The 26806-nt window shown below is 32.7% G+C and overlaps 1 protein-coding gene across 13 annotated transcripts in view; it reads right to left on the bottom strand.

The window, feature by feature from the left end:
- Window positions 1–26806, bottom strand: part of CEP126 (centrosomal protein 126) — a 107616-nt gene that overhangs the window by 28317 nt on the left and 52493 nt on the right. For 5 of the 13 annotated variants that reach the window (XR_004233196.1, XR_004233197.1, XM_031961053.1 and 2 more), the window contains exons 6-10: window positions 22782–24975; window positions 15751–15872; window positions 10446–10521; window positions 9592–9801; window positions 8223–8287 (exon numbers count right to left, since the gene is read on the bottom strand). Coding sequence is in view for 8 of the 13 variants with exons in the window: in XM_031961053.1 (XP_031816913.1) it covers window positions 8223–8287; window positions 9592–9801; window positions 10446–10521; window positions 15751–15872; window positions 22782–24975 (2667 nt within the window). In the remaining 5 variants the exon portion in view is untranslated. Of the gene's footprint in view, window positions 1–1375; window positions 1789–5960; window positions 6678–6717; window positions 7547–8222; window positions 8288–8703; window positions 8877–9591; window positions 9802–10445; window positions 10522–11278; window positions 11910–13084; window positions 13189–15750; window positions 15873–22781; window positions 24976–26806 lie in introns of those variants that run through there. The other 8 variants (XM_003764283.2, XM_031961058.1, XR_004233198.1 and 5 more) reach the window with 7 other exon arrangements.

The raw sequence follows: 26806 nt of genomic DNA, 5'->3' as shown, positions 1-26806 counted from the left end.
TGGGCCTTTACTCAGTAAGACCTGAGTTCAAATTTGGCCTTAAATACTTACTAGTAAATCAGTTCTTTCTGCCTCAGGTTTCTTAACCCTAAAATGAAAAAAGGGGAATAATAATATCTTTCCTTCAAGATTATATTTTAAGGATCCAATAAGATTTTTGTAAATCAATTAACTCATTTTCTAGTACATATATGTCCTTAAATGTTTACTTCTTTCTTTGTGAAATTTCACTCAAGTTTTCTCTTCTTTAGGCAATATGTTCCAATTGATCTCAAGGTCCTTTACCCCTGAAGTCAGCCTCCTTTATAAACTCTTTATCTTATCTATGTTCATTCTAAAATGAGATGGTCGGAACTTGACATAGTGCTCCAGAAATGTGGCGTGGCCAGGGAAGAATTCATATAAACTATTACTTGTCTTTGTCCTGGACAGAATAGCAAATCATTTGAATGTAATGTTGAATGAATGTAAAATGGCCTTATTAAATAACTAAATAAAAGTTGGTCTGAAGAGAAGGTCAGAGGTCAAGACAATAGAAAAGTCAGGGATCATTAGGCAGACTCAAGAGATGAGAAAGCCTGAGGAGTCAAGACTTGGCACATTTCCTGAACGATGGCATTGACTTTGAAGAATGGCATGGATTGTTTAAATAAGCACTAAAAAATTGGAGATAAGTGTAAAAAATGTTCATGTTGACACTACATTGTCCAAGACATTATTATAACCTAATGAATTGTAACCTGTCTGGAATAAACACAAATATGATGGTAATCTGAATGGAATCCAAAAAAAAAAAAAAAAAAAAAAAAAAAAGGAATCATAGAACATGTTACTATCTCTAATATTGTCTAGGAAGAGTCCCCCCTGACTAGCTGAGATAGAAAGTCAGTTTTAATATTCCCTAAAGTATTTCAGTTCCTTTGCCTTGTTTTATTCATCAAGTACTTTTTGACACTAAATCATTTTTCAAATTATACTTTCATACTAGAAAGCTAAAGGGCTAAATTGTGGGCACAAGTATTTTGGCCTTTTTGACAGAGTTTTCAGAGTAAATTAATAAGTGGTATTATGAATCATCAATCAGTCTCATGTGAGTTTTGTTAGTAGGAACTAGTATCTCAAGATCTGATCATCCCTTGAATGAACATATTCAAGTTTCTGAACATGCAAAGATGAGAGCCAGACTCTGAACTTATGGCGACCCTACCAAACTGCAGAAGAGCAAAGAAAGTAGAAAGGAGAGGACACATACATACACACACACATACACACACATGTCTTCCCCCTTTATGTATATAATAAAATAAAACTGAAGATCAGAAAACTACAATATCTTTTACAAATTTAATTGAATTTATTAGGAATTTCAGAAAAACAGTTTTAAGAGTATAGCTCTTACATAATCTGAATAGCAAAATATTTGTCCTTTTAAAGTAAATTTACATCCAGTAACATGCTCATTAAAAAACAATGAGGTATTTCCATTCTTTTAAAATGCATTTAACAATAAAGTGCATAATAAAGCAAAATTGATATCATAAATGTAAACTAATCTGTTAATATTTATTACTTGTGTTATCAATTTGCCTTTATTTTTACAATTTATTGTATAGTGCTTAAAACAGTTATAGGTTTCAGGAATATATTATATATTTACAAGATAATTTCAAAATATATGTTCCATCTAGTAGTTGTTAAGTTCCATTAATATTTTCTCTGTGTTTGGGATTGAACTTCAGCAGATACACTGCAGCCTATAGATAGGGAAGTTGTCCATGGCTGACTGTTCTGTAACATAATTAGTTTATGAAAAACAATGAAAAAATATTCTGAATAAGTTGGCTATAACATATTAATCAGGTACATCCTTTTCATATATTAACATAAAGAGTATCAAGTCACAATAATGTTCACATTTATGTTACTGATAAAACATCTCTATCCAAAAACTTTTTAATTTTGCTTTTTATAAGTGCATTTTAAAGCACACTAAAGCAACCTGCTTAAGTGTGATAATTGTTTAAAATATATTATAGCACTTTTAAAAATGAGCAAAATGGCTCCAGAAATTCATTCAACATTGAAAATCATAACCTGGGGGGTGCAGAAGTCTTAAGGATAATAGTTCTCAAAATGGGAGGGGAGAAGGGATCAGAGAAGAGTTGTTGGATTACTTCTAAAAGGAGTTAAGTTTATAGCTCAATTCTGTATTAAAGAAAATTCTAAGTTCTGTATTTCAATTGTGGAACATTTAAAGGGGTTCTGGAAAGATCATGCTATATAGTAATCTTTAAATATTCCATTTTCTCTGTGATCTCATTAGTGCAGATATTTTCTTCACTAGGACAGATTTCAAGTAGTCTATATGTTCATGAATTATGATGCCAAAAAAAAAAAGTCATCACTTGGTGGTCAAACCCTTATGTGATGAATGACTGCCTCCTTATCCACATTCTTAGCTGGGCTGGTCATCAAACAGAAGATAAGTCTATCACTAGGCCTGTACATGAAGCCTAAGATTTTGTGGGACATATAGTCACTTCTACCCTTAAATATGCAGGCTTTTATGGAACAGTATTTTTATAGGATAGAAAATACACTTGAAGTTCAACAGAACATTTATCAAAGATAATATTCCACTAATCATTAGCAAAATATATATCATGTATATAAGTCTTCTATGTACAGTAGGGTATACACAGCCATATAAAACAATTTCTGCCTTCAAGGTATTTATAATATACTTAATGTCTCTGAATAACTAAGAAATAATGAACATGAAAATATAACAATGCAAAAGAAAAGAATGTGATAAATGCTAAAGGAATGATGTAGATATTATGTCCTATTTTTCTAAAGCTGAATACAAATGCTTTAAGATCTTCTAGCTTACAGGTCCCATTTTTGTTTAGGTGATAGTCAATATATTAAGATGGCAGTCTTTTTTAGGGGCAACCTAGAATTTCTCCTCAATTTCCTAATCTTTGAAATTAAATAATAACTCAATGTCAGCTTAGGAGGATGTCTTTATAGGTAGCTGGAAGGTATAGTAGATACAGTTCTTGACTTGAAGTCAGGAAAAATCTAAGTTCAAATCCTGCCTCAAAGCAAGTCATTTGATTTCTGTCTACCTTAGACTCATCATACTAAGGATGTTAAGAGCACCTATTACCTGCCAGAGGATAATCTGTATATAAAGTATCATATAAACTTTGGAGTGCTATTTAAATGTAAGTTATTAAATTATTAAATTTAGTTGAGTACCCCAAGGACCTGTCTTTTGGACCTCTGCTGTTGAAATTTTGTCAGTAATTCAGATAAAAGAACATTGTTGAACTTTTCAAATGTGCAGATGACATAAAGCCAGGAGGGATAGCTAACATTATAACAGAGTCCAATATCCAAGGAGATCTTAACAGATTAGAGCATTGGGCGCATTCTAATGAGTTTTAATGGAGATAAAATATGAAATCTTATGCTGTGCTTCAAAAAAATCAACACAAGTACAAAATATGTGATGTATGGCTAGATAGCTGTTAATCTGAGAAAAAATAATAGATAATCAAAAATGAGATTTAAGAAACTTAAAGTGTCATTGTACTATGTCTTGGTTGGACCACATTTTGAGTTCTGTTCTGAGTTTTTAGAGGAGGGTGAGTGACCAGGATAGTGACAATCCTTGAGATCAACCATATGTGCACCCCTTGTAGAAACTAGAGATGTTAGGCAAGGAAAACTGAAGACATAGGGAAGCCATGCTACATGTCCTCGAATATTTGAAGGGCTATCGTGTGTGAAACTGATTCACTTGTTTTGCTTGGCCCAGGGAAGGCTGCAGAATAGGAGCAAAGAGTGGAAGTGGTATGGAGATATATTTAAGCTTGCCACAATTAAAAAAAAAAGACATTCCTAACAATTAGAGATGATCAAAAGAGGAATGGGCTTCCTTGGGAGAAAAGGTGATGAATTTTTCTCAATCCATATTTATCTTTAAATACCTGAACTACAGTTTATCAATAGGACCTATATTTGAAGCCTTTCCTGTTTATCAAGCCTTGTCAGAGCTTGTATTACATTGACATTAAATATTACAAGGAATGTCAAAATTATTTTGCTCTAGTCAAAGTTTGAGTCAATTATCATATGAAATAAGCTAGAGAGAAAGCTAGAGAGAGAGCTTGGGAATCTTGGTTCAAGAGATTTCTTGAGTTCAATTTAGCTCTTGTATTTAAGAATCAAATAATTTTGGACAAGGTGTCTTAAATACTTTCAAGTCACAGAATCTTAGAATTGGAAGGAAAATCAGATCATCATTTCTAGGGAGTGAAACTGATTCCCCCCTCTTCTACAACAGGGGAGGATTTCTGCAGTTTTACTTAAAGTAAGGAGAAATCCAGAATGACCTCAGGGAATTCATTCTACTTTTGCTTAACTCCTGTTTTTCTTGATGTGAATCCTACATTTGCACCTCTGCAACTTTTACCCATTGTGAATTCCACTTCTAAGAAGAACAAATCTAAACCCTGATGACAGTCTGCCAATTCCTGAAATAATCAAGTTTCTCTTAAATCTTCTCTTCTGATTCCCATATTGTAAACCCCAGCTATCTAGCCATGATTCCCCTATCTGGGACTTTGGGACTTGTGTGACATTTTTTCCCCCCTAAACTTAACTTTTGAATCTTAATAGACCTATTAATTATATTTTGTCTTATCTTAATATTATTAGCTATCCCTCCTCTTGCAACTGTGTCAGCTGTAATCTGCCTAAGCATGACATCTACCAATAATTAGAATGCCAATGTCTTAGAAGCTAAGTCCTAAACAGTTTTAAACAGTTTTGTGGGGCAATAAGAGCTTAGGCTCCTGACTCTAACTCTAGCACTTTTATTCATTACGTGGACTGTCTTATTCATGTCATTTTAAAATATATAAAACAGCACAAGAGTAAGGACAAGCCCTTTGAGGCTATCTAGATGATTTCATCCAAGCTGACATCTAATAATGAACATTATTTGTTTTGATCAGTTCTGTTTCATTCAGTCCACATTTATCTCTATCTTGTCTATAAGGATAACATGAGGTTGAAATCTAATTATCTATGAAACTGGGATAAATTATGCTTGATCTATTTATCTACCTTAGAAGGTTATCATAAGGATAAAAAGGGTATGTGAAGAACTTTGTAAATTTTGAAATGACACATAAATGAAATTTACACATAATTTGATCTGTTGAGTCTCTTTTTCCTGACATAAATTGAGGATAACATTTAGGTTACTCATATCAAAGGACTGTTGTGAGGAAAATACTTTGTAAATATTTGCATGCTTTATAAATATAAGCTATTATCATATTATAAGCTCAAAGGTCATCATAGGCTAGGTGGAATTTTATGAGCAAAATTAGAGGCAGAAAAAGTATAACGATTTTTTTAAGAAGACAGGAATCAGATTGATTTGAGTTGGAATTCATTAATAGGAATAAAGGGAACTAAGGAGAAAAATATCAGGTATTGATTGTCAAAACAATTATTTGAGGGGGAATGAAGTACTTTTTATACAATTTCTATTTTTGTTTTTGTAAGGCAATCAGTGTTCAACTGTCTGAGGCCAAATTTGAACTCAGGTCTTTCCTGACTCTAGGGCTGGTGCTCTATCCATTGTACTGCCCAGCTACCCTTTCAATACATTTATTAATTCTCAAGAGATTGTAAAATTTCTTTTCATTAGTTCTTTATAAAGGAAAGTAGGAAAGAATGATGTTTTTTTTTTTCTTTAAATTCCAGGAAAGAGATAGCCATAAATATACATGGAATGTATAATTTCTTGTACTAGAAAGGAGGTACTAGAAAATGTTACTTAAAGGGAGTAGGGAAAGGAGGGGAATGAACATTTTATTAAGTATCTACTATATACCGGATACTGCGCTTAGTACTTTACAAATATTATCTCATAAGGTCACACTGCTAGCAGGTTTAGGCTGGATTTGAATTCAGGTTTTCCTCAATCTAGTTCCAGTGCTCAGTTTTCACTGGACTCAGTTTCACGGTAGTTTCTGGAATTTTTAAAAGTTACGTTAATGGTAAATAGAATGTTAATATTTCTTCTTAGTGCAAAATTACTCAACTCTCATTTCATTTCTCTTTACTCTGATGCCTTGTGGTATAGAGGTAACCTTATGTCCTTGAAGGCTATGCTAGAAAAGTACAAATTCGAGTACATTCTACCATGCTTGAAAAGCTTTGAGTACTGTCCCAGCAACAAGATTGACTCTGCCTTCTGAGGACCAGTTTAGCTAAGTTATGAAATGGCTTACAAAGTAACTATGAAAAAAAGAAAATAGAAAATGTCACTTAATCTTGTGCAACTTCTTTCCATGTTCTGGATCAATGGTGTTAAGGATCATACAGATTTTTATAAAATTAAAATTTTATTAAATTAATTTTTATAAATTAATTTAGCTGTCAGTACTCTAAATGTGTGATTTTTGTTCAGTGATCAGTTATTGGACACTTTACTGAAGAAAATGAAGTTATGTCATTCATCCTGGCTACAAATGAAACCATTAAGACAGAAGAAAGTAGGAATTGAATAGGATTGCTCATGGATTTTCCTTGAAGAGACAAGATATGATGGCAGATTGCCCTAAGGAAGATTATGCTCGTTTTGCTTAGCCCTGGGGAAAAAAAAAAAACCCAATAACACACTTAAAACCGTTATCTCTTTAAGTCTTGTCTTCTCCATATCAGATAGCCTTCAAGAAAACTTTATTCAGCTTTCTACATGAATGGAATGTTCTCCCTCTCACTTAGAATTTTTGGCTTCCTTTAAGATTCAGTCCTAATTCTGCCTCCTTTGAGAAGCCTTTTATAGTTTTCCCAATTTCTACTGCCACTTCTTCTAAGGTTATCTTTTATCTACTCTGTATTTATCTTTGTATGTTTTGATTTATATGTATTGTCTTTTTTACTGGAATGTAAAATCCTCGAGGGCAGAAATTGTATTCGTTTTTTCTTTTGTGTCTCAAGTTCTTAGCACAGTGCCTATTACAGCCAAATATAGTATTAATACTATATAGTTAATATAGTATTAAGCAATTGATTATTAAGCATGTTTAATAAATGCATTCTGATTGATTGATCCCAGGCATTAGACATATTACTTTTTTATATTCCTATCTGTGAGCAGTTTGCTCACAATTGGTGAAATTTATCAAAATGATTATTATTATTTTTTTAGTTATCTGTGTTCTGTACATATACATTTCTCTCTTACTGTATAAACTATTTGAAGACAGAGACTATGTTTTATTCACTTTGGTTCCTAAAAGACTCCCCTGTACATAGTAGACCTTTAATACATGTTGCTGAATACACTAAAAATTTCCAAAAAGATTATAAGGCTTTGTAAATTATTGGCTATTGAGAAATGACTTAGTACAATTGATGATTGACACCCCATGTATTTTTTCTGCTGGAAGTCAGTTAGTGGGAACTTCTTCAATAAATTCAAAGCTGGTGATCATTCTAATTCATGAGGAATTATCTATGGGATTAAGCATGAATTTGGTAATTAATAACTGAGGAATTACCAAATGATGACTTTGGGATGTTGAATTCCAGAAAGAACATGATAGAAGTAGACATAACTGTCACTGAAAACTCATAGAGAATTCTTGATGTAGCTAAGCATTTACCTTACCATAAAGACTAATATTCTTGTCTTTGCATGTGCTCCCATAAAGTTTTATTGTTGAAATAGTCTAGATGTAAGAGTAAGTCAGCTTCTTCATTATATCAGGGCATCCATTTATTCTAATGGCATGTTTTTATATTTTGAAAGCAAGATATATAAGCATGGTGTAGAGGACAGAACCCTGGTTTTAGAATCATCTTGGTTCTGCTGATTACTACTTGTGTGACCTAACCTCTTTTCTAGGGCTTCGTGTCTTTATTTATCTGATCAATTGATTGGACTAGATGATCTAAAGTCAATACTTGCTCTTCAAATTCTGAGTTCCCATGGACTAGATGATCTAAAGTCAATACTTGCTCTTCAAATTCTGAGTTCCCATGAAAAGCATTATTATGTATGGGTAAGGGGAGGATTGTCATCTCTAAAAATTAATTAAATAGTCAGTAAATATGGGAGAGGCTTACACGAGCAAGGTTTTTTTTTTCCTACATGAAAACAAATAAAAATAGTTAATTTCAATACTTACCAGAGGTGATGCTATTTGTAAAATACTTTTGATAGATGGGTTTTTGCAAATGGCTTCTTGGACGTCTAAAAAAGTTACATAATAAAAAATTACTGTGGTAATATATACTAATAATATTTATTAAAATAGATGCATGAATCACAGTAAAAATATGTTACAAATTCCTATGGGTGTCAATAATACTTTAAGTAGGGAATGTTTTCTATATACTTAATTTGCTTTTATGTTCATGGAAAATTGCAAATGTGGATTCCTGTAATTGCAATGTCAATTAGTTATGAGGCAATTAAGGGACAAAATAAGATAATGTAATTTATTTTTAGTTGTAAAGCATCATATATGTATAAGTATAACATTAGATAATACAAACAAGTTGGTTAAAATACATACAAATTACATTAGTAGAAAAGTATGATTATTTGAGTGTTTTGATAATAACAAGCTATTTATAAATATTAAATTTTTATAAAGTGCCTTTTACCCTAGGAGAATCACTATCAAGAAGATAAGAGCAGGTTCTGTTATTCCTGTTTTGTTGCTGAGGCACACAAAGTTGCAGTAATATTCTCAAGGTGATGGAATGGATTAGTAGTAGAGCCAGGAAAAAACAGAGGCCTTCTGACTTTTAGGTTGTATCTATATAATACCAAATATCTGGACAAAAAGTGAAAAATTCAGTTAGTCATCCAGATATTTTCAAATAGTCAAAAGGTCAGTGTCAAGAAACAAAAACAAACAAACAAAAACACTATCCTCATGAAAGATTGCATTTTTCATCTGGATTTTTCAAAAACATTATTTCATACTATATGTTTTTCTTAAGACTACAGAAATAAGTTCTCTTTGCCACCTATTGTTTCATGCATTTAAAAATTAAGATTCTAACAACTATGTTCTTGAAATAATCTCCTAGTGGTTAGTCCCAAAATCTCTTTTCATTTGAAGACATGATAATTCTGATTTTTAGGCTACTAAAATAACTTGCTAATAAAATAACTTAATTTCAAAAGATCTGTATAGACTGTTTTCCCTTCTAATGGTACAGATCCCAATCCTTTCTCAACTTCCTGATTTTCTCTGTCAAAAAATGTATTGTCTGTTGATCAGTCTCCTGATGAAAAGTCCCCTTTTCACTGAATTTAGCTAAGCTAGTCCTGGGAGAGGAGTCTACTTTTAGGTTAGTCCTTGAAGCTGTTAGAGCTTGGCAGGAACTATCATCATTTAACATCAATGACATAAACCTTTTGAAAGTACAGGGTTATCAACATGCCACAATATGGCAGTGAAATAGGATTTTAATAAAAGGTTATTGAAATTACCAAAATATTTAGTATTGTGTTAAATACAGCAAAACTATTCAAATGCTTACAATGTAATCTTTGATTGAGGTGATTAAGTGACTCTATGATCTTCTGTTCTTCAAAAGACAGTGCACCAATATTTAATCGTTGTGTCTTATGTAAAGGAAGAGTTGGTTTGTATGGCTGCGTGGATTTCATGGCAGTTAGAATTGTATCCTCAGGAACTGATGATTTCACTAAATTTTCAGCCATCAAAAATTGGGCAGTACTTTCTGAAACTAGAGATGTTATGCAAACTATTAATAGGATGTTATTTTTTTTCCAGTTGAAAAGACTAAAACATATTATTTTATGAGTTAGGTATAAAATCCCTACCAGCTGGCAAGCTTTTAACTGGGATTTTACGGTAACTGATAGTCATAATAATGACACTGAGGCAATGAAAGCTTTTGAAATGATTCTTGCATAAAACAAAAATTAAATTATTCAGTATGGTTGGGATAAAATACATTTTATTTTATCCTTTGACCTTGAGATTGCATGTAAATTAGATGAACAAAATAATCTTTCCCATAATGATTAATATGTGGAAGGTTATAAATAGAAAAGAAAAAAGAATCAGATAAAAGTTACATTATGTCTCTTGAATGATTTTACTACAATTAATTTGATGTAGCAGCAAAAATATCCAGGAATATGTCAGAGAGATAATTAAATTTGTAAGAATAACTTGAATAAGGAAAAACCAGACAGTAAAAAATAGATTTAAAAATAACTTATCAATGTAGCTTAAAAATAATTTATCAATGTAGCAATCAATGTAAGCAATTAGTGCATGAGAGTTAAAAATGAAAAAATGTAAAGCAACAAGTGAAAGGTCTGTGAATAGATCAGGAAAGAAAATATGAAAACTTAAGCATACCTTCTAAAGGATGAGAAATACCACTCAGACTTTGTACTGGTTCACTTGAACTTAATTGTATAGGATGTATTATATTCTGTAAAAATTGAAAAAAAATCAGAACTATTATTCTGAATTGTAAAACTTACATAAATTATATATTAATAAACATTTTCAGTAGTTTAATTGAAATGAATATTTTAGTGTTCAACAAGTATTTTTTCTCTGTATATCTTTTTTTTATTAAAGCTTTTTATTTTCAAAACATATGCATGGATAATTTTTCAATGTTGTCCCTTGCAAAGATTAGTGTTTTTCAGTGTTAAGAATTAACCGAATTGTACATGACACTATACGTTTAAAATATTTTATATAAAACTTGCAAATTACCCTTAATAGTTCATTGACATTTTTAGAAATTTACATGGAGTATTGGTTTTGGAGTCAGAGGTCTTAGCTTCAAATTCTGATTCTGAACCTTTCTAATTGTATCCTGGGCAAGGCATTTAAATTTCCTGAGGGTTTGTTTCTTCCCCTATAAAAGGAGAATATTCTAGATGAATGCAAAGAATTTTTTTCAGTTCTACATCTAGGATTTAATGACCTGTGGGGATACTGTGATTTCTCTTCATTTACTGTTTCAGTCACTTTTAAAGTCTTTCAATTTATATATTTGTATGGTGTTAACCTTTAAGATATAAAAGCAGGTAGGCTTATACCAAAAATAGGAAATAAGAATCAGGATAAGGGAATGTGAAATAGGAGGACTGTTTTGTCAATATGAAAAGCAGAACTAAGGCCCAGCAAGAAAACTGTGCCTTTCATTTAGCATAACAACAATTGTTTGTGCTCACCCTCTAGATGATTACATCATTATTGTCATGCTTTGATCAGCACCAGGTGTTCTCTGAGCTTGTACAAGCATCTGCTGTACCCACGTTGTGGTCACAAAGTCCTGCTATGAATCAAACCTGTCACAGTGTTGCTATTATCCCTCATCATCTGCGTTACAACTCACTGGTGTAAGTATTTAGATTTCCCCATACTTCCTTGGGTCCCCAACTTGTAGGGGTGGGACTCCAGCATACGGGTCTTTGCTTTCAAGCCATTCCCCTCATTTTGAAATTAAACTTCTGTTTGATTCCTGCCTCTCCTGTAGAGACAGCCTGCTCCATTTGGCTCTGGACACCCACAGTTTAGAGATTGATTCCATCCAGTTGAGAGTGTCAAATTGTGACTCAGCAACATGCAGTTGTCCTCACTATAGGCAATGCTTAATTGGATTTGGGTTTATCTGAAGAATGAGACCTGTCATTTTGGTCTCCTTCTGCAGAGAAGCTATACTGAGATAAAAAAAAAAATCTAAGTGGAATAATAGAAATATATACTATGCATTCAAAAAAAATTTAAAACTGGAGAAATTAGTTTCAAGCAACAAGCTTGCAAAAGTGGATTAGACTCTCCAAAAGGGAAAACAGGATGAATCTAGAAGAAAATGGAGAAAAATGCATAAGCCACAGTGAGAACAATTGACTGATTGATCAGACGCCTTATATACTAAATAATTATGAATGTGAGTGGCTTGATTTGAAGACTCTTATCTTTACTCTTAATAGTCAGGAAAAGTGGGGATAAGTTTCTGAGGCCCCTACTATTACTTAGACTCTTCTGCAACACCATTCTGATTGTTTGTATCATCATGTATATTCCCATTTCATTGACTGTTGAATTATAATTTGTATTCCCTTTTATACTCCCCATTTTGCCCACTTTGCCCAGTTCCTCCTCTCCTCCACCTCTAAACACTCGCCAGAAAAATTGAGAGCTGTGGATATTTTTTGGCAAGTCACTAGTGCCGAAGGAGAAGCAGATTTTTTTTTAAATGACTATGATCCTTTTCCTTCTTCATCCATTTATCTTTGTAGAAAGAGTTTACTTTCTGTCTTGCCCAAGGGGCTATGTTGGTAGTAGTAGAAAATCCAGAATGAAACGATCTCTTCTGTGCAACTATGCTGACAATAAAACTCTTTAATGGTTAAATATTGGATACATAAACTGAATAGGGGAACAGAAATAATTATAAGAATGCCTTGAATGAGGGAGAAATTCAGGTGTCACTTCAGTTCTGATGTATTTAAAACAAAAGACTTTGAAAAGAATATGAATAGGTGTGTGACATAAGAGGATGGGGCACTGAACTTGGAGTCAGAAAAACCTGGATTAAAATCCAGCAACTCTACTCAATTGAAAAACATTAAAACATATATATTTAGCATTATTTCAGGAATTAGACATAAAACTTTTGTCAGCTGGGAATCTTCTAACTAGAATTCTATTATAAGTGATACTACAATGATGTTATTCTAGCAATGAAAACTTTAGAAGAGTCAAGTAACAGTAATGTTAATATAAGAAAAAGGTATGGTTTTTATCCTGAGGAATTCCTATTGTTAGAATCGCATCTGCTAATTGGAAATTATGAAACTGTGATAAAAAAGTTCACTACAAATTTATATTACATAATTTCAAGTAGGCCTTCACTGTGGTAAGGCAGTCCTTTTAGTCTTCCTAATCTCACTATCAGACTTAACAGTTTTTTCATTCTTCCTCAAACATCTCATTACTCTCAGTCCCCCTAATTTCTCAGCTAAGAACTTTACCTTCTATTTTACTGAAAAGTTGAGGTCATTTGCTGAGATTTCCCTCTTATTCTCCTCTTCATTGAACAACACGCAGATGTCTTTTTTTGGCACTTGCTCCAGCCCTGTTTTCACACAAAGAGTAAGCTCCAAGGCTTGCCAAGGCTAACTCCTCTACCTGTACCCTTTATCCTATTTCTTCTGACAGATTTCCCCTTGATCATTTCTACTCTTGCATTAATCTTTAAATTTGTTTTGTTTACTGGCTGTTTCCTTGCTTCTGTAAAAACATCTAATGTCCCCCAACACCACTGTCAAAAAGTTTTTACTTGATCGATGTTTGTGATCTATCTATTATCTATCTATCTATCTATCTATCTATCCTTTTGCAACTGAATTTAAATCCATCTACAATTGGTGTGTCTACTTTTTTTTTCTGGATTCTGACCTCATCAATGATCTCTTGGTTTTTTTCTTAGTCCTTTTCCTTTTTGAACTTTCTGTAGCTTTTGACATGATTAATCTTTTCAATATCTCTTCTTTTGTTTTGTGTGAGTGTGTGTATGAGAGAGAGAAGAGGAAAAAGAGGAGGAGGAGGAAGAGGAGGAAGAGGAAGAGAACAAAGAGAATGAGGAGAATGAGGAGAAGAGGAAGGGGGAGGGAAAGAAAAAGACAGATAGGGAGACAGACAGACACACAGAGTTTTTCTACCTGTCTGACCAATCCTCCTTCACAAAACTGTAGATGTTCTCTCAGGCTCAGACCTAAGTCCTTTTTACTAATATCTACTTATTTTTGCTTAGTGAAAAGCTTAGCGCTTCCATGTATTGATTACATTACCATTTCTATGCTAATAATCTTCAAGTTCTACTAGTTCTGGTCTATGCCCTGATCACCAACTTGCTTCTCTAACTGGTGATTATCTCAGGTGAGATATAGATAGACATCTTAGGTGAGATATAGACATCTTGAACTTAGCATGTCCAAAACTGAATCCATCTTTCTTGCCAAACCCTTCCTCTTCTAACTTTCCTATTATTGTGGAGGGTAATACGAAGGCATCACATAGGCTATTATAATAATGGATGTTATCCTTGGCTACTCTCTCTAATCCCCCATATCAGATCTGTTATCAAATTCTGTCTCTCCTAGTTTTTTTTTTTTTTTTTTTAACATAAGTTCTATATGTCTCCTTTTCTCTGACACTGCTATGTAGCATTATCATTGATCTTCCTGCTTCAAGCTCTGGATAGAGCATTGGAACTGGAATTGAGAGACCTAAATTTAAATGATGCCCCAGATATGAGCTGTGTGGCCCTGGACAAATTACTTAATCTCTGCCTGCTTCAATTTTCTCATCTGTTAAATGGATATAATAATACCCAAATTCTTGAATTATTGTGAAGATAAAATGATAAAATGAGATGTTTTCAAAGTGCTTTATATACCTTAAAATATTACATAAATATTATTATTATTATTTTGTTATTCTCTAATCACCTGTCAAATGATCTTTCTAAAATGCAGGTCTGACCCTATTATTCTTCCTATTCAGTAAATTCCAATGGGTCCCTGTAACTTCCAGGATCTGATATGGGTCCCCTTAAACTGAAGCTTGTCCTTCAAAGATCCCCTTTTCCCTCTACCTCCTGCCTTTCTAGTGTTTTAAAAACTTACTCTCCTCTTTTTTGTACTCTAGGTTCTAGTAACTCTGGATTTTTTGCTGTTCCTTATGGAAGACATTCTGTATCCCAATTCTGGAATTTTCAGTTCTTTCCCTTCTCATCTATCTCTGTCTCCTCTGACTTATCCAATTCCCTAAAACACCATTTTCCATCCATTTCTGATCTTCCTTAAGACAGTGTTAGAATTGGGATTTGAATCCAGCTCTTTATGATTCCAAGCCCAGCATTCTATTGTTAGGTCACACTGTCTCTATTAAAAATAAGAATAAAACTTAAAGATAAACAACACACGTACTTCCTCTCCCCCCCAGAATAGGTTTAGTGATAGTTTGCTAACTTAATTTTTCCACCTTTTAAACTCTGTTACCCCATCAGAAAAAAGCACAGAAGCTGTAAAAATGACTGATTGTATCAAAAATACAAGTACATATTTTAGTCATGAAACAAATGAAACATGTCAAATATAAAAATACTGCTTAAGAGACTATTATTAAGGTATTTTTTTTTTTTTTGTTTTGCCTACTTCAAGAATTGGATCAATTTTTTTCACTTACATAGTAATTAGCAATGTTGTCTGTACAAAAACCATTAGTATATATTATACAAGTAATTATAAAATTATAATTCTAGAGCTAGAAGGGACTTTAAAGATCACCTAGTTGAACCCCTTCATTTTATAGTTGAGGAAATGAGGTCCAAAGAGCTTGTTAAGAAATTTGTTTCAGAGTACACAGGTAAAAAATGACAGGATCTGAACCAAGCAGTCCTTTGAATTCAACAGTCAATTTCCTCTGTTCCATATTACCATTTATAAAGTTCTGAAAATGTTGTTAAACAAAAATTGTTCTTAGATAAGAATAATTAGTACAGCATAAAGCTTTGAAAATTAGGTAAGCAGTATTATTATATTAGGCTTGATATCTGATTAGATTAGGTCTCATTTTGCTTTATTTCATTAACATAATTTAGCAATATTTATTGGAGATTTTTATTTACATTTACCTGTGGCTGTTCAATGCACTTCTGCCTTGTTGAATTGGAAACCTGTCTTCTTTGCTCTAAAAGAGCTCTTTGTTTATTTTCATTGCTTTCAAGATTTATTTTTCTTCTTGCACTGGTAGAATCTTAAGACAAATGCCAGAAAAAGGCATCAATTATGCAAAGAAGATAATCTATTTTTACTATTTTATATAGAAAACTGATTTCAAATATGACAGCAGATTTTATAACATAATAATTTAACAAAAGAGAACATTCAAAGGAGAATTTTGAAACATATTGATATTTAAAATTATAAAACTAAAAACACAGGAACTTTCTTAACATAAAGAAAAACAAGTAATTTAACACTTTACTTTTGAGGGAAAGATACTCTGAATATTACGCAATTTCCTTTAAAGTCCTAAGATATTTTATATGCTTGGAATAGCCTTTCCTCAATCTTTTTAAAACATCTCCTTTCTTTAGGGAAAGCTAAAAATTCCACATACTCTCTAAATACTTCCTAGTGAACATGAGGCAGTGATCCATTTTTTTTTTAACCTCTCATTTTATTTCAGGACAAAATGCTGTTTCCTCATTAATCAATATTGGTTTTATATACAAAATGTCAGTAGGGCAGCATCTATGTCTACTAAAATTAGTTTTATTTTCAACGAGGTATAGTGAATAGAGAGTTAATTGGCCACAGAGTTAAAGACTACCTGAACTCAAATCTTGCCTTTGACACACATTAGCTATTATATACTCTTGGCAGATCACTTACTCTTTCATTGTCTCAGATACCTCTCTAAGACTATAAATTACATAGCAAGTGCTAATATATACTGGTAGAGGGAATTTCCTTATTTGGAGTTCCATATATCAATGAACAAAACATCTAGTTCCTTCTATCCCATCCCCAAAATGTGTAGCAGTCATTTAAACATATACTATCAGTTGTTATTTGATTGTTTTGATTTCAACAGTTCAGACATTTAACAAAAGAAATTGCATAAAGATTCAGATGAATTATTATTGATCCATGTCCTTCACATAAGACCCTTGAATTCCTATAAAATGTTGTGTTTCTTACAATTTATAGTCACTAAATTTAGGAGGAAAAAAACCATTAGTGACATTTATAGAATCTTAGAAATAGAAGAGATCTTAAGAGATCATTTGGTTAAACTTCCCCATTCAGAAATTGTTTCTTTATGATAGAAAATTAAATCCTGCTTAACTTTTCAAGGGACAGAGATCTCATTACTTCACAAGAAAGTCTTTTCTATTGTTGGATAATTTTAAATGTAAAATAATCTGTCTTTCTCTAACTTGTACTCTACATTCTTTATGCACAACAAGAACAAGTCAACTCTTTATTCCATAAGATAGGTCTTCAAATAATTAAAAATGACTCCTAGCTACTGACCCTCAGTTTATCCAGCAATAACAACACATAAACACATTCATCAGAGGCAGATCAATGATGTCCCAATTTGCAAAGAAGGGCAGGGAATTAATTATATAAACCAAGTAAGCTTTATTGTGATTACTACAAAAATCCTGCAACTTATTAATTAATAACAGGCTGATTGCTATCCCTTTAATCAAAAGGAAGATGGGGTCCCAAAGACTCATCATAGCTTCATCATACCTAATTTAATCTCTTTTCTTGATGAGGTCACTACAGTAGTTGGATCATCAGATTACAGATCTAGAGCTGAAAAAAACCCTGAGTGATTAAGAGTTTTGCATAAAGTCACATAGGCGGTGAATATCAAAAGTAACTTTTGAACCCAGGTCCTCTGACTTCAGAGCCAATGACCTTTCTACTGTGCTATATTGTTAATTTTGATTTTAGTAAAAGTTTTGACAAAATTTCATATTTTTATAGACAAGATGAAGGGATATGAGCAAGAAAAAAATGTAACAAGTGGATTAAAAACTAATTGAATAGGAAGCCTTAAAGAGTCGTCATTACTGTTTTCATGTCAGCTTGAAATGAATAAGGTCTCCAGTAAAGTATTGTAAGGATTTACTCTCTGTTATTGTGCTGGATTTTCCTTTTAATCAATGCTTGGATAGTTATTGTAGTTGATATAAGGTTGCGAATCACATCCAGCTAATACATTGGATGTTGCTCAAAAAAGATCTTAACAGGCTAGAATTTTGAACCAAATAGAGAAGGATGAAATTGAATATGGATAAATGTCATCTGGGCAAATAGATGGTACGATGGATAGAGTGCCAGCCTGGATCAGGAATGTATTCAAATCTGGCTTCAGACATTTACTAGCTGTGTGACACCTCTCCCCCCTCTCCTCGCAAGTAACTTGCTTTTTTTGTCTAAGTTTCCTCATGTATAAAATGAGCTACAGAAAGAAATAGCAAACTACTCTGGTATCTCTCCATGAAAACTCCAAATGTGATCATGAAGAATTGTACATGATTGAAATAACTGAACAACAAAATGTCACCTTGCAGATTAAAAAAAAAAATCAATCCTAGAAGAACCAGTTGAGGGAAGTATGACTATGTCTCACAAGCTTAATGTGAGTAAAAAGTGAAACTTGTTGGCTCCAAATGTTTATGTAATTTAAAATGTATTAGACAAGGGAAAGTCTTGTTTTCTTGATAGACTACAGATAGAGGAATTTTCAGTTTTGAGAAACACCTGTTAGGAAGAAAGAAATTAGCAAGCTGGAGCATATCCAGAAGAGAATAACAAAAATGATGAGAACAGAAAACCATGGCCTATGAATATCATTGGAAGAAACTTTTAAGATATCTTTAGAGAAGACTCAAGTGAGTCATTTTAGCTTTCTTAAAATATCTAAATTTCTAAGATGGAAGAAACATAAATTTTGTTCTATTTGTCCTCAGAGGCCATAATTATAGGATATGGGTAAAGAGAAGCCTATTTAAATTCAATGTAAGAAAATAACATCCAAATGTCTAGGGGCACTTTTGGGAGCTAGCTGGATGCTTTTTCCTCTATTAAAGAAAGACTAAGAAATCACTTGTTGACTATGTTAGGGAGGACAATCTTTTTCAAGTCTGAGATCCATTCCAACTTAATGAATCTGTAATTTTATAAAGGATATCCCAAAATTATCTCACAAAACTGTAAGAAGCCGTGGAAAGAAAATTAACCTGCATAAAAAAAAGTTTGGCAGAAAACAAACTAACTAAACCATCCTGAGAATATTTATAGATTAAAATATGAGAACAAAAAGATGTAAAATCAAATAAATTTCCCAGTATTTTGATACTGATCTTTTTTCATCATTGTTGACAGCAGAGTTGTCTCACTACATTTAGTCTCCACCACTTCAATGGACTATGTGAGGTAACAGTTCAGAAAATAAAGCAATGAAGAGTGGCTAGATTTGACCAAATATATACACTATGGAAATTAAGACTGGAGATGTCATATTCATGGACTGACTTTCCAAATAAAATTCAAAGTTGTATTTTAATACCAAAAAAGGGTAACCAGAAAGTTATCAGTAATTACCAATTCTACTATACTTCTGTGTAAAGAATACAAGATCCTTTAGAGCAGTGGTTCTCAAAGTATGGTCTAGAGAATCCTGGGGATCTCTGAAACCCTTTTTAGAGGGTCTACATATTCAAAAATAGTTTTTATTTCCAATATGGTAAATGTCTACAAATATAATCCAGATAAACAAAAACTCTTTGGAGAGATCCTCAATAATTTTTAATAGGATAAAGATACTGAAAACAAAAGTTTGAGAACCACTGCTTTGGGGGAATTTTGGTCTTATATATTTATAGTTCCCTATATAGTTTGAATATCAGAACCTTGTTAGAGAAATATGGCAAATTTTAACCTGATTCTCACTTCCCTCTCATATCCTTGTATCATTGATTTTATTTGTACAAGTTTTAATTTCAAGTAATAAAAATGACAAATAAAAATGATAAAAATGTTAAAAAAATTAAAAATGATTTGCACATTTAAAATAAAACAAAAATTAAAACTGGAGTGGGAAGATATTTGCATCAAATATAGATATGTGTCTGATATTCACGATAAGTGGAGAATAAATATGAACAGGATATAAACAATTTTCCCAAGGAGAATTAGAAATTACAGATAATCATGTAAAACCCATTTTCAAATCACTAATTATAGAAAAACACGAAACAATTTACCTGGATAATTCACAGAAAAATATGATTAAAGAAAGGAAAAGTTAACAGCAGATGGGACTATAGGAAGACAGGAACATTAATATAATTTCAGTAGAGTTATGAATTGGTTCATCTGTTCTGCATAACAAGTTGGAATTATACAAGTATAGTAGCTAGCTAAAGTTTTCAAATCAAAGAAGTTAATACTGGGCTTGTATACCAAGGAAGACAGAGAAACAAAGTTCCAAAATTTATAACAAAATATTCATAGCAGCACTTTTGACGATTGCAAAGAACTATCACTGCCTTGTTATGGTGGAGGAGCTTGTATAACTCAATGAAGCTATTAGCTATACTGAGAAGTATTACTCAAGATGGACCATTTCAATATCTTTGCCAAGAGAACCCCTGAATAGTACTGGGCTTGGTTATAGTGCACTAGATCATGAAGATTTGGACATAAGAGCAGCAACAATATAATGAACAAGAAACAAACTATATTCCCATCAATTGGGAAATGACATAAAAATCCCAAGAACTATGACATTTGAATGTAGTGGAAAAATATTGTGCAGTAAGGATAAAGATAAGAAAATCTGAATGAACTGATAGAATAAAATAACCTGCACCAAAAGAACAATGTACACATTCAGCACAATATAGCTGAAAAGGATACTAAAAGGCAGACAAGTAACTGAAAAGCCAGTGAAGGTGCAGAGAAGTTCCTTCCTCATGGCAGAGAAGCAAAGGACTAATAGGAGGAAAAATTTATACATTGGCAGATATAGTCTCTGTAAGGGATAATTTTTGCTTAATCGTTAATCCTTTGCCACAAATCAAAATATTTTGATACTGATCTTTTTTCATCATTGTTGACAGCAGAATCACTTCACTACTTTATACTCTTCCTTGGCAATCTCATTCACTCTGAAGGTTTTAATTAACATGTTGATATAACATGGTTAGCATCTCTAGTCCTGATCTTTCTTCTTAGTTCTATCCAGAAGCTTACTTGACATCTCTACTGGTTGTTTCAAATTCAGCATGTCCTTTTGTCCAAGTGCATCATTTTTCTCTTTAAACCCGATTTTCCTTATGATTACTGATTTTTTGTGACATTTAAAAATTTATTGATGTTACTGACTTTTCACTATCCCTCAGTCTATACATTCCAATCAGTTGTCCAATCTTGCCATTTATACCTTACCACCTTTCAGTCCTCTATTACTCACAAGCCACAGACATTATTCAGGCATTCATCACTTCTTTTCTATAGTACTATCTATACTATTGCCATAGCCTTTGACAAGTTCTTTGCCTCAATCTTTCCTAAAAACAACCTATTATTTATAAAGTTGATAAAAAAATTTTCCTGGAATGTCGGTCTGAAGATGTTACTCTTCCCCCTAGTGCCTCTTCCCTATCTACTGATCCAAATCACTTCAATGGCTTCCTATTGCCTGTAGCATCAAATATAAATTCAACTTAACTTTATTGTAAATTACTCTCATTAACACACTGTCTAGTCCATCCAAAGTTACTTTATACTCTTCTGCACAAAGAATATTTTATATTTCATCTTCACACCTCTACACTGAATATTCTTTGCATCTGAATGCACTCCCTTCTCATTTCTGTATCTTTCCTTGTTTCTTTAAAAAGAAAAACTCAAATCAAAATTTAGAGCTAAGACCAAAGGACTATAAAATTATCTGTAGTCTGATTCAGCAGTGTCACTACTGATATCAAAGATATAAAAAAAAGAGGGAAAAGGACCCACATGTGCAAAAAAATGTTTGCCACTCTGGTTATAGTGGCAAATAAATGGAAATTGAGTGAATGCTCATCAATTGGGAAATGGCTGAATAAATTATAGTATATGAATGTAATAGAATATTACTGTTAGTAAGAAATGATGAACAGGCTGATTTTAGAAAGCTGATGCTGATGAAGTGAGCAGAACAGGGGAACGCTGTACACAGTACCAGCAAGATTATGTGATGATTCAAGACCATTCCAAAATACTTGAGATGGAAAATGCCATCCACATCAGAGAATTATGGAGACTGAATGTGGATTGAAATAGTATTTTCACCCCTTTGTTTTTTTATAGTTTTCCCCCTTTTGGTCTTGATTTTTCTTGCACAACATGACAAGTATGTAAATATGTTTAAGATAAGTGTACACGTATAACCTATATCAGATTATTTGTGCCTTGGGGAAAGGGGAAGTTAGAGGGGGAGAGAGAAAATCTGGAATACACTATCTTACACAAATTAATGCTGAAAACTACTTTACATGTATTTGGAAAAATCAAATACTATAGAGAAAAAAACTCAGTTGAAAAACTAGCTGACCCCTCCCAGCTGCTAATGTCCATCTTATAAAATTAACTTGTATTTATTTTACATATATTTATTAATAAAAATGTTGTATCTACTCTAATATATGGTCCTTGGAGGGTATTGACTTTTTTCTTTTTTGTCCTCATATCCCCAATCTGGCAATTATAGGAATTAATAAATTCTTGTTGACTGATTTCTCTGCAGTTTCCAGTTAGTGATGATTTCCCCCAGATTTTACTTCACATAGCAATTTGTTTTTCACCTCTATGATACACTTATGAGGCAATAATCTGCGTCATATTTAAGTTATATTCATGTCATTTTCATCCTAGTTTGTAAGCTCTATGACAGCAGACAGACGTGGTTCACTTGGCATTAGGCATATAAATATTAAGCATATAATTAGCATTTTTCTACTAACTCACATAATAAAAGAGTAAACTAATTCTTTTGGGATGGTGCTTAATGCATGCTATAAGAAGGGAAATTTCACATACAAAATAATGCAGACACATTCTACTTATTTTTTTTAAGTCAGCATAATCTTACCAGCAGCGTTCTCATTTTGTCCTATGGCACTATGTTCTTCTTTCCACTGAAAACCAATTTTTTCTTCAATAGGCTTCAAAGAGTGACTATTTTCTTCACAGAGAGGACTTCTTTGTGCACAAATTAATGAACCATCTTTCTGGGCAATCATCTGAGTGCTTTTCATACTATGGTTTATCTTTGCTGATATTTGGCATTCAGAGGCACGATAGGAAGGTAATGATGGCATTGAAGTGACTAAGTCAGAGCTATTAGTATTCCAGAATGAAGGGTTACTTTCTTGAGAGATTTGACTAAAACTGCTCTCTGTTGGAAAAACATATCTTGAGCCTAGGTTTTTACTACTTATAGTACTGCTTTGGGATTTTGTAGGCATCACTTGTGGACACTGAGAATCTTTTACAATTTTACTAATCCTACTGTTTGTTACAGGTTTATGAGGAGGGTGAGGTGCAATTAATTTGCCCTGAGTCTTGTTGGCTTCATTTGTAGTCTGTGGTCTACTGACAGTGCCTTTTTTGTTTTTAGATGTAATACCTGATTGGACTTTACAAGCCCTTGATCTTCGAATTAATTTTATTATCCCACTCCGTGGAATAGTTTTCTGAGTTTTAGAATCATTATTCCGGACAGGGAATTTGCCTTCCTCTTTTTTTGAGGTTATCCAGGCTTGTTTTGTAAAGCTTTTACCTGAAGGTACAAAAGAGTGCAAAGGCACATTATCTGTTTCAGACATTTGTGTAGTAGTATTTTTTGTGATAAGAGAGTTACCCTTGGTGTTTTCATACTTCATTATTCCCAATATATCCTTATGATTTCCACAACTAGCAGAATTTATAGCACAATTATGAACACTAAAGTTGTTGGTACTACTGACTTTGGTTTGAACAGAAGTTGGCTGTGATGATGCTAGTCCAGTTTTCAATGAATTTTCTCCATCTTCTTTTTCTGTTTGGCCAATTTCATCAAACCACCTCAGTTTTTTAATGCTTTTTTGAATTTCTGAGCCCTTTCCCTTTGCTTTTGTCAGCTCCACACTATCTCTGATTGCTGCTGCAGTTTGATTTCCTAAGCTGATACCTCGATTTATAATTAATGCCTTGAAATAATCATTTTCATATTTGGATTCTTTTTTTAATATACTTTTGAGTAATTTCACTCCATTTATCTCATGATTATTATGTTTGGATTTTTTTGGTTGTCCAACTAAGTCAGAATTATTAGACAGTGATGGTGTGGTTCCAACTGTTTTCTCATTTTTATCTTTCATTGACATTTGATCAGGGTTGTTATACATAAAAGAAGCACTAAGTGCATCTGGAAATAAGAAAGGCAATGCCTGGTTATTACTTCCAAAGTTTTTCATCTTTTCATCTTTTAAATCTTTCAAATTGTCTAGCCCATCAGTACACTGGATTGGGCAAATTTCTTCTAAGTGCATATTATTTTTTTGCAAAAAACTAGTTGAATGTGTATTACTATAAGTACTTTTATAGTTAGTCCATTGACTAGAAGGTAGTATTACAGGTGTTGCCATAGGTATATTTGAAGCAGGCACTGAAGTGGTTCTGTTTGGTTGAGTTAATTCAGGACATTTCTCATGTTCTGAAGATTGAACTGTTTCTCTTGTACTGGGACATGAAGTAGTCCAAGTTTTGCTGAATCTAAATGTTGGGCTCTCAGCAACTAATGGTCTCTCTCTTTTAAACATTCTAGAAGACAAAGAGTCAATTTTCCATATACTGAAGGTTTCTGAAGTTTTTTCAGCCTTTTTATCTTGTGCAAAAGTACATGGGCTATGTATAATGGCTACTGTATTATCAGAAGCATCTGTACTTCTTTCACCAATCCTATTTAGAGCAAATGATTTTAATTTTGGATTATTAAAATGGTCGTTATGTTTATTTATAAAGTCTGGAAAAGGAGAGGCTGTCTGTGTATTTTGATCACCCAAGTTTATAAGCCAATTATTTATATGTTGAGTTTTAGAAAGATGCAATTCACCTGCATCAAAATAAACCTGATTTGTGGTCTGTGGACTCTGTGAATTGTGAGAAATAGAGTTCTGCTGGGTTGCTGAAGACAGAGCTTTACTAAGTGTTGAGTAGATTTCTTCATGATCTCCAGCTTCAAGACTGTCTATACTTGATAGAGTTTCAGAATTTGTTAGTTGATTAACTTCTTCATGAAGATCCTGAAAAAAAAGAACAGTCAAATTTAATGAAACACCTTAACATTTCAATTATTATTTAGCCTCATTCGTGGGCCCATAAGAGTTTATTAGGGCAGGTTATAAGCTTTGTAAGGAAGTAATGTCATAAAAGGAAAAGCAATAGATTTGGAAAAGGAAGACATAAATATTTGAATCTTGGTTCAATTGCTATCCATTATGTGACTAATAAAAATTCATTTAACCTTTGTGAATCTCAGTTTTCTTAATTCTAAAATCAGGAGCTTGATTAGGTGACTTCAAATTTATCTTCCAGCTCTAAATGTGTATTCTTGATTTAGTAGCATACAGTGAGAAACAGCAGCTAAATACAATTTTACCTAGGATCCTTGAGATTAAAAAGAAGGAAAGTAAAGTAATTCTTTCCCTTTAAGGATGACAAATGAAAAGTGAATAGAAGGTTTTAACAAGAATTAAATTTGCTCCATAATTTATGTATTCTTCCAGAAAATTTTGAGGTTCCCATTATACATTACTCCACTAAGAAGCAACAGAGACCAAAGAACTAGATTTGGCTGGGAAAAAAAGGCTCTCATCCATGTGATTAATGCTAGTGTTACCTATGTAGTCTTCAAATATGATCTAAGAAGCATAGTGACCAGTACATAGTAAGTGCTTAATACTTTTTGATGATTGTATATTGTGGTAAATTGCACTGTTTTCCATACCTTGAACATGTCTTGCATGCTTTCCTACCTTCTTTATGTTTTTGATTACATGTTTCTATAAGACTAGAATATTTTTTCTTTTCTTTTGGCTGAATTCTTACTCATCCTTTAAAGTCCAATTCAAAAATCTTCTTCACAAAACCTTTCCAAATCAACCACTTATAAACTATTGGAGCACATATATCACTCTATTTTGTACCTCTCCAAAGAATTTATTATATATCACAGTTATTCTCTGTACATATCTTTACCCCCATCAGATGTAAGATCTGTGGTTTCAGGATTCATGTCTTCCCAAATTTTCTATTTAGATTCTTTTGTTTTGTTTTTGTGAGGCATTTGGAATTAAATGATTTGTCCAGGGTCACACAGCTAGGAAGTGTTAAGTGTCTGAGACTGGATTTGAACTCAGGTTCTTCCTTCTCCGAGGTTGGTGCTCTATCTATCCATTATGCTCTATCCACTCCCAGAGTAGGTTCATAATGAAAAGGTCTCTTGTTACTAAGGCAGTGCTAACTTTTGAGAAATAGAGATAAAACAATCTGACAGCTTTTATCAAAATGAATTTTCTACTTAGTGAGCAAATTTGTCTCCAAATTCTAATGTACTATTGTTATAAAATCCGTAAAGGTTGATACTCATTTTGGTGATAGATATCTTCCTCTTACCATTATATCTTAAGAGTTTATCACAAAGGCAAGGGGTAGGAGTAGATAAGAAAGCAATAAGTCTTGACAATCTAAAGAGACATATTGATTCCAAGTTACACTTACAGTCTACTCAGAAGTTTACATTTTTTTTGGGGGGTGGAAATCAGTAACAATCAACTTAGGATCTACAGGCAAAGTCAAGGAATTGATTGGAGGGCAAGTAAGGATAGAATAATGTAGCTAAATCTTGATAACATCTATGAAAAACTTTTACCACAGGAAGATGTTCCCACCCATGATTCAAAGTCAAGGTCCATTAACACTGTAAACTGACCCAAAGGCTTATGCTAGTCATCTTAAACCCAATTTGCCATTTACCCATCTTATCATAAAATCATGGAATTTTTTTGTGTGTTTCAAATTTGTATTTTGCATTGCAAACTCAATAGGGTATTAAGCAGGCTGTAAAGGCATGAA

This window comes from Sarcophilus harrisii, chromosome 3 (assembly GCF_902635505.1).
Source record: "Sarcophilus harrisii chromosome 3, mSarHar1.11, whole genome shotgun sequence".
NCBI classification, from domain to species: domain Eukaryota; kingdom Metazoa; phylum Chordata; class Mammalia; order Dasyuromorphia; family Dasyuridae; genus Sarcophilus; species Sarcophilus harrisii.
This window is presented reverse-complemented; position numbering and strand designations above follow the sequence as displayed.